The 9,316-nt window shown below is 33.9% G+C and overlaps 1 protein-coding gene across 3 annotated transcripts in view; it reads left to right on the top strand.

Moving 5' to 3' along the window:
* FAM133B (family with sequence similarity 133, member B) overlaps positions 1 to 9,316 on the top strand; it is a 29,331-nt gene that overhangs the window by 10,653 nt on the left and 9,362 nt on the right. For all 3 annotated transcript variants that reach the window (XM_011955052.1, XM_011955051.1, XM_011955050.1), the window contains exons 3-8: positions 700 to 778; positions 1,705 to 1,779; positions 1,916 to 1,948; positions 2,378 to 2,440; positions 2,887 to 2,979; positions 4,266 to 4,316. In XM_011955052.1, the coding sequence (XP_011810442.1) occupies positions 700 to 778; positions 1,705 to 1,779; positions 1,916 to 1,948; positions 2,378 to 2,440; positions 2,887 to 2,979; positions 4,266 to 4,316 (394 nt within the window). The remainder of the gene's footprint in view (positions 1 to 699; positions 779 to 1,704; positions 1,780 to 1,915; positions 1,949 to 2,377; positions 2,441 to 2,886; positions 2,980 to 4,265; positions 4,317 to 9,316) is intronic.

Below are 9,316 nucleotides of genomic sequence, written 5' to 3'. Positions count from 1 at the left end.
CACCCCTTAAAAAAAAAAAAAAAAAAGTCCAGATTCCCAGAAGGAAAACAGGTATTTAGCTTGAACTACGTTGTTTGTACAAACAGTTTAGGCACAATGATCTGCTCTTATCAGAGAATAGCAAGAATCCTCCAAATTCAAGTTCCCAGATGCGCCTCTAGGGCCAGTCTTTTAAGTACGTCTTTCTAAGAATAAGCCATCAGGCGAGCTGTATTAACTCTTCTCTGCACAGCATGTTAGCTACCTTATTAAATGGGTCATATATAGAATACAGTAGTTCAGTCAGATAGATTTTAGGGCATCCTAACACTGAAAACTACCAGGTTTATGACTTTAGGTGGATTTCTTACCTTCTCCAAGCTTCGGTTTCTTTATCTGTAAATTGGGGATCCGTACCTTTTCCCACAGGGTTTTTGTGAGGATTAAATGAAAATGTATTTTAAATAGTGCCTGTTGTAAGTGCTTAGATGTTTGGTGTATTCGCTCTTATAATCCATATTTAGAAAAGGAGTGATTAGTGTTATCTCATAGGCTTTATTATGGTAATTTATTTTTATAGATGCGAACAAAGAAATACCAACATTGAATAGCGGTCTATTAGAATATTTAAAAGAGTTTATGAAATTTTTTTGTCTTATTTGTAAGCATTTATCTAATTTGAATTGCTTGAAATTGTATTTTTTCATTCTGTTTTTTAAGGGAAGAAGTAAAAGAGCAACTAGAAAAGAAAAAGAAAGGCTCCAAGGCTTTGGCTGAATTTGAAGAAAAAATGAATGAGGTTTGTAAAAAGCACCTGTTAAAAAAAAGACGAATTTGGCCAGTTATGGTGGCTCACACCTATAATTCCAGCACTTTGGGAGGCCAAAACGGGAGGCCAGGAGTTCAAGACCAACCTGGGCAACAAAGTAAGAGCTCCCCCCACCCTCCACCGCCTTTTCTCCATTAAAAAAAAAAAAAAATACCCTAAGTATTTGGGCGTAGCTCTCTCAGTTAAAGAGGTTCTGTATTTTAGAAGTGTTATTGTTATAGTGAATACAAGTTTATATTTACGTGGATGCTTTAAAAAATAGAGAATAATCATCTCGTAATGTAAGTCATCTAAGACTCGGATAACTTGGATTCCAAGTTAGGGTTGAGCAGTCCTCCCACTTCAGCCTCCCAAGTAGCCGGGACCACAGTTGCAGGCCACTATGCCCAGCTAATTTTTTTTATTTTTAATAGAGACAGTATCTCACTATGTTGCCCAGGCTGGTCTCCAACTTCTGAGCTCAAGCAATCTTCCCGCCTTAGCCTCCCAGAGTACTATGATGACAGGTGTAAGCCATTATACCCAGTCGGTTTGCTTGTTTTGATTACAAACATGTATATAATGTATCAATCACAGTAGCGATTAATTCAACTTTTACAGACTAGACAGAGAATCTAGCCATCTTTGTTGAAAAGAGACCTCAGCTTCAGTAATAATACCTGCTCCTCAATAATACAGAACCCCTATCCCTTAATATGCTCTTTGAAAAGAGCCGGTAGAAGGTCCTTTGGTGATAGGGTCAAGGATTGGCACCTGTGTTTCTTTTACTGTAATTAGAAGCTGAGATGGATGAGAGGTATTAGAGGATGGAGGGAAGGAAGCAGTGGCTGTCTCTGTATATTAGGTGTATTAGAAACGATAGATAGCCTCTGATGGTGTTTATAACCTTTTTGTAGAACTGGAAGAAAGAACTGGAAAAACACAGGGAGAAATTACTAAGTGGAAGTGAGAGCTCATCCAAAAAAAGACAGGTAACACCACTTTTAGTTTATTGCTATTCTTAATCTCATAGTTGGATTTTCATAATAATGCTGTATACTACTGTTAATAGATGCATTTGGAAACTCACACCAGCTTATTTAGACTTGTACTTTTGTTTCCGCTTAGAGAAAGAAAAAAGAAAAGAAGAAATCTGGTAGGGTGAGCAAAAGTTTTCCATTTTTCTAAATGTTACAATTAAGAGCCAACAAAAAAAGTAAGAATAATTTGTTTAACTTGCATGCTAAAGGTAACTTAAACTCTAGATGAGTCAAGGAACTTAGAGGTTCTTTGATTGTGAAGAGTGGTTTTCTATCACTGATATAAAAAAAGGTGCCAACCACCTTATAACCTAGTAAATTTTCTGTTGCTATTTAAAGAGAAAGATTGGTGACCATGGCCACATATGTTAAGTTGTTGAGCTTTTGTACGGGGAACAAGTGTGACATTTTATATTTTCATATTTATGACTTATGAATATGGCATCTGTTTCTCAGACACTAGATTGATTTCACTAAGTATTTGAGAGACTTTGTAAAAGAAAAAAATTCTCGCGTCTCACAAGCTTTAATTGTTTTGTGCTTGGTCAAGTATTCATCTTCTTCTTCATCAAGCTCTGATTCTTCCAGCAGTTCTTCTGATTCCGAAGATGAGGTAAGGTTTGCTTATAATGGTTCATGAAATAGTATCTCTTAATTTCTTTAATGTCAAGTGGAAACCCATTGTGAAATATCTGTTAGAAATGTTGACTTCCAGGTTTTGATTTAATTATCCATAACTTAGAGGACTAACATGAATGAGCAGTAACTAGAAACTTAACTATTGGTGTATAATATATTTTTTAGATTTTAAAATTTGTTTTGTGGACTTTATCAGTAGAAAAAAATTTGAAAAATCAAATGCTATTTGACTAGATGCTAGACATTACATGTGATTCAAATCACTTGATCTTTATAACAGGAAAGTGATGTATTAAGAAAAAAGTATAGAAACTGATCCTTTCATTAAATTTTGTTCACTGATAAAAGTTTTATATTAATAAATGTGTAGATTAGATTTTTGAGACAGAAAGCAAATGTTTCTAAAAATATTTCATGTAGGATAAGAAACAAGGAAAACGGAGAAAGAAAAAGAAGAACCGTTCACATAAATCTTCTGAAAGCTCCATGTCAGAAACTGAATCAGACAGTAAGGTAAATTATTTAAATTATTAATATATTGGATACAAAGACATTTAATTTTTTCTTCCTACCTTAAGTTGCTCTCAATTTAAAAATAAGATAGTCTGATATTTGTACTTTGATGTTCTATGCCGCTTAATTGATGTACTTGATAATATCTTGCTTGTGACATTTAATAATTTTTCAAATGCTTTCATATATATATCTCCATGTCTCCACATTTCCATGGCGACTGACATTATTGTCCTTGTTTTCATAAAGAAGTTAGAGTTCAGATAAAAAGCATTGGCTTTAAATGATACAGCTGAATTAGAATTAAAAGTTGAATCTTTATCTTCTAAAATCTGATCCAGTGTCCTTTCTACTATATTATACCTAAATTTATTCTGTACTAACCAGAGTTATCAGACACACAGTTGGCTTTCAAACATAAATGGTCAGAAAAAAGTTAAAAAGTTCTCCAAGAAAAGTGTTGATTCCTGAGCCCTGTCCCCGGAGTCTGATACAGTATCTGATTACAGTTGGAACCTACATCTTTAACAGGTGGCCTGTGTGATTCTGATACCGGGGTGTGTATGGACCATGGTTTGACAAACACTATACTAGAGTCTCAGGAAACCAAAGCAGCTGTCTGCATTTATAACAGATAGCTGCTTGCCCCTGTGAGAGATCTTCTGGCAAAATACCTGGCATCTAGAAAGTACTCAGTAAATGTTGGTTTTCTCTTTGTCTTTTAAAACAGAAGAGCCAGTCTCATGATAATGATGGCTAACATATATTGAGTGCCTACTATGTGTTAGGCACAATTCTAAGCATTTAATTTATTAACTCATTTAATCTCAACAACTTTAGGAAGTAATTTGGTAATCTATGGACAAAGTGGATAAGGAAACTAGGCTCAGGAAGATTAATAGCTAGAACTCAAAGGATTCAAAAGAAGAAATTGTTGCCTTCTCAAGTTAGAGTACAACTCCAGTGCATGTGACCACCATAAGCACACAGTCTATGGCACGAAGTCCTATTTTAAAATAAGCTATGTGGGTATTACAGACAATACTTACCATTTTAAGAGTAAATTTGGTATACAGCCAGATAAATAAAGAAGCCTGTTTGCTTACAAGCAAATGCATACATAACATACATTTCTCTTAAATTTTCAGAATAATATTCTGGGATTGGAGTAGCCTTCTTTTAGTCATAGAGCAAATCGCTTTTTGGGTATTTTTGTCTTTGTTCTATAATGCTGTGTCCTTAGCATTTATTGATTGATAAATTGATACCTACATTTCTTTGTTTAGGATAGTTTAAAAAAGAAAAAGAAGTCAAAAGATGGAACTGAGAAAGAAAAGGTAACTATACTCTTACATTGCCTTAAGATAGTCTGTCATATAATACTTAATTGACTTAAAGAAATAATAATGTGTACCTCTTTTTAACTTAAGAGATGTATTTGTTTCGTTTTTGTAATATTTTGTTTCAATTTAAAACAATTTTTAATTTGGATTCATTATTGAAGATAAAGGATCAAAAGAGTATTCTAGGCCGAGAGTTTCAATTTGTGTAGATTAATGGATTATCTCAGATTAAAAGTACAAAATAATGCAGATGAGCAGATTAAACATTTATTTTGATTTCTTTTTTTCTTTTTCTTTTGAGATGTAGTCTTGCTTTGTCACCCAGGCTGGAGTACAGTGGTGCCATCTCAGCTCACTGCAACCTCTACCTCCTGGGTTCAAGTGATTCCCCTGCCTCAGCCTCCCTGTAGTTGGGACTACAGGTGTGTGTCACCACGCCCAGCTAATTTTTGTATTTTTAGTACAGACGGTTTTGCCATGTTGGCCAGGCTGCTGTCAAAACCCTGACCTCAGGTGATGTGCCTGCCTCAGCCTCTCCGCGCTCAGCCCATTTCCTTTGATTTCTTAAATCATTTTGAAGAAGGCCCTTCCAATTAAAGAACATTAATTTCTCTTTCAAATTGAATATACCATAGATAAATATTGAAAAATCATCTTACTATTGTAAATAGATGTTTTACCTCCATTTATAACGTATCTGTATAGTTAAAGCAGAATTTATGCCCATCTTAATTTCTGGTTTACATTTTAAATTGTTATTCTGGTTATTAAAAATAAAGAAAAACCTAAAGAGGGCAGTATTAAAACTATAGACCAGTGTCACTATTTTTTTACTCAGAATTTATATTTTTTTTAATGATAGAAAATGAAACTGAAATTCAGTTTCAGTTTCATTTAATATACCATGGTACACAGTGGTATATACCATATACAATGGTATATTATGTGCAGTTCACATAATATACCATTGACATTTTAAAACTAAAATTCAGTATTAGTTAATGTATTTACAGTATTGTGCAACCACCATCTCACATTTCAAAACTTTCATCACCCCATAAAAACACTCCATATCCATTAAATAATCACCACCACTCCCTCATTCTCTGGTAACCTCTAATGGGCATTCTGACTATGGATTTGCCTATTCTGGATTTATCATATAAAAGCAGTCATATAATATGTAACCGTTTGTGTCTTTCAGCTAGCATAGTATTTTCAGATTTCATCCAAGTTGTAGCCTGTATCAGTACTTTGGTTTTTTGTATGGCTAAATAATATTCCATTTGTGTGTGTGTGTGACAGCGCAGGGGGAGCTGATTTCTCTGTCCGTTCATTTGTTGATGGGCATTTGGTTTTGTTTCTACCTTTTGGCTATTATAATGATGCTATGGACATTTATAAACACAAGTTTTTGTATGGATGCATGTTTTCATTTCTCTTGGGTATATGCCTAGGAGTGGTTTACATAACAATTTGCAAATAAAAATTAATTTTAAAAATTAACCAGGCGTGATGTAGTCCTAGCTACTTGGGAGACTGAGCCCACAAGGTCATGCCACTACACTTTATCCTGGGAGAGAGAGTGAGACCCTGCATCTCAATTGAAAAAAAATAAAATTTAATTTAAAAGCACACTTAGAAAAGAAACTATAATGACCAATTCCAAGAATTCAAGGATAATTTATTAATATGATTTGCCATATTAACTGATCAAGGAAAGAAACCATATGATTATTTCAGGAGTTGCCAGAAGGACGTGATATAATTCAGCATTAATTCCTGATTTTCAGAACAATTATAAAATAAGTGGTTACCCTGTTTAAAAAAAACAACAAAAAAGTATGTGTGAAATTAAATCTGGTAACATAGAAACATGAAATATTAAAACTGAACTGCAATTTTTAAGTACTTAAAATATTAGATAACAGAGTAATATACACACATATAATCAACAAATATTAGTATATTTACCAGCTGGAATTAGTAAATGATTTACATTGGCTTCAGGTCTTGTTTTATGTAAAAAAAAAAGAAGAAGAAAAAAGACTGGGCACAATGGCTCATGCTTGTAATCCAAACACTTTGGGAGGCTGAGGCAGGAGAATCACTTAGTTTCTCCTGAGACTGAAGTGGGAGGATCACTTAAGCTGAGAAATTGGAGGTTACAGTAAGATGTGATCATGCCACTGCACTCCTGCTTGGATGACAGTGTAAGACCCCTATCTCTTAAAAAAAAAAAAAAAAGTCCCCAAACTATCATTGCTTCCTTTGAGGTAGCTGATCCTGAAACTAGTGCATGTCTTTCCCATCCACATTTATATACTTTTATTACATTAGTACGTGTTCATAAATAACAGAATATTGTGTGTGTGTGGTTTTTTTTTTTTTTAGTTATACCTACAGAATGGGAAGAATCTTGTGTATTATCAAAATGGTATCATTGTGTTTCCTTCTGAAACTTGTTTCTTTTCGTTCAACGTTACTATTGACATCTATCCTTATTGATACTTTCAAGTTTGTTTGTTTTTTTTTTTTTTTGCTTATGGTATTCTACTAATTAATCCACCACAAATTATTTCTTCATTCTTCTTTTTATGGACATCTAGATTGTTTTAATTTTTCAGTAATGCAAACAGTGCTGCTGTGGATATTTCTTACCCATTTCTTCTTTTACTGTTTTGTTTTGTTTTGTTTTGAGACAGAGTTTTGCTCTGTCACCCAGGCTGGAGTACAGTGGTGCAATCTCAGCTCACTGCAACCTCTGCTTCCCAGGTTCAAGCGATTCTCCTGCCTCAGTCTCCTGAATAGCTGGGATTACAGGCATGTGCCACCACAGCTGGCTACTTTTTTGTATTTTCAGTAGAGATGGGGTTTTACCATGTTGGTCAGGCTGATCTCGAACTCTTGATCTCGTGATCCGCCCACCTCAGCCTCCCAAAGTGCTGGGATTACAGGTGTGAGCCACTGCGCCCAGCCAGTTACTGTTAATTTTCTAAGGGATACTTTGGACTGTAATTTCTAAGTTCTAGGATGTGCATTTAACTTGTGAACATTTTGCTTGCCCAAGTGCTTGTTACTTTGCATTCTTGCTAGTGTGTAAAAATACCCTTGTTTCACATACTTAAACCCAGGGAGATGTCATTATTGCAAATTTAATGTATACAAATGGTTGAGCTTCTTAACTTGTTTATTAGCCATTCATATTTCATTTTCTTTGCATTGCTTTTCATAGTCTTTGCCCATTTTTCTGTTGGAAAGAAACAACATTTTCTGGTTCATGGCATCTCTTTACTTGGTTTTTGTGTCTATTATAATCATATGAAGTCTTTAATTTTAAGTCACATAATCATTGTTTTTAGCCCCTTTATTATTTAAAATTGTTCTGAAAGTGCTGATAATAAAATACTCAATTAGAAGATACAGTGGAAGAAAATATCCCATTTATAGTAGTAACCAAAAAACTATAGGAAAATTTTAAAGAAGTAAGCAGTACTTATTTGAAGAAAACTATAGAAGTCTATTCAGACACATATATGAAGATTGAATAAATGGAGAGTCATAACATGTTCCTGGGTATAACTTGCCATACTGGATATTAACACATTATAAGAATGTTTTAATTAACGTAGTGCAGTACTAGTACAGGAATAGACAAAACAGTAGGACAGTGTAGAGTCCAGGTCAAAATTCGAGAATTTGTGGAATGTAGTAATATGATAAAGATGGCATTTCTTGGAACAAAATGATTAATCATTTGGAAAATATAAAGCTGGCCACTACATAAAGCCAGATAAATCCCAGACAGCTCAGAGATTTAAATGTATAAAAATGCAACTAGAGAAAGGGTGAGTATTACAGTACTGGAGTGAGGAAGGCTTATGCCTCAAAACTCAGAAACTTCTGACCATATATTTCAAATTCTGAATGGCAAAAACTGATTGCAAAAATTAAACTGTGAACAAAGTTTAAATACAATGAACAGACTAAGAAAAACTTCTAAGAATATGTAACACAAAAAATTAATGATCTTTAATAAGGAAAAAAGAATACCACACATACACAGACAAAGAAAACACAAACTGTATTCTCTGATACAATTGATAAAGAGCCTGAGAGGGAGGCTTTTTGGTAAAGTGTGATTCATAAATGGGTGACAGACAAATTTTGGACATGGTGGGAGAAAAGGATTACGTTTGTGTGAAGGCTATGCTGGTCTTTGATTTAGTCATCATTATTAAAGAGTTTGCACTCACGTACTACACTTCATTCTATTTCAACTTTGTTTTTAATAGCAAAGAGTCCATATTCCTGTCCTCTAGAAGGAGATGAGTTAAGTAAATTTGGCATTTTCGTGAATGTTAAATGCAGCCATAAATGATGTTGTAGTTGGCATGGAAAGATATTATTGGGTGAGAAGAGCATGTTCCAAACAGCAAGTATTCATGTAATATTGTAAACATACATGTAGAAAGATGTTTCCAAAAATCTTAATAGTGTTTAATCTCTGGTAGTGGGATTTGAGTCCATTTTCTTACAATTAACATTTAACATTTCAGCCAAAATAACAATGCTGTTTGCAGAAACGAAAGGAAGTCTCCTATAATCTAGCCCATAGAGAGATCATCACTGTTAGTTTATTTCTGCATTTTTGTTTGTCTTCAAAATTAGACTAATGCTGTATAAAAAGTTTTATATCCTGAATTATTTTGTGTAAGATTAGGTGGTGAACACTTTTTCCATTGTGTAGTTTTGTTTTTGTTATGAACTACTTCAAATATACAGAACAGCGCTATGAAAAATAATAAAATGATAACCAGCATATCCACTATGCAACTAATAAATCTTAACATTTTGTTATACTTGCTTTGGGTGTTGTCATAATTTTTTATTTCTTCAAATATATATTTAAGCCCCTAAGTACGACTCCCAATCTCAGTCCCCTCTCCTTCTCCAGAGTTACTCACTTTTTCAACGTTAAAAATACTAAGAGT

Source organism: Colobus angolensis, unplaced genomic scaffold (assembly GCF_000951035.1).
Source record: "Colobus angolensis palliatus isolate OR3802 unplaced genomic scaffold, Cang.pa_1.0 Scaffold394, whole genome shotgun sequence".
NCBI lineage: Eukaryota > Metazoa > Chordata > Mammalia > Primates > Cercopithecidae > Colobus > Colobus angolensis.
Note: the sequence above shows the minus strand (reverse complement) of the source record. Positions and strands in the feature narration are given on the sequence as shown.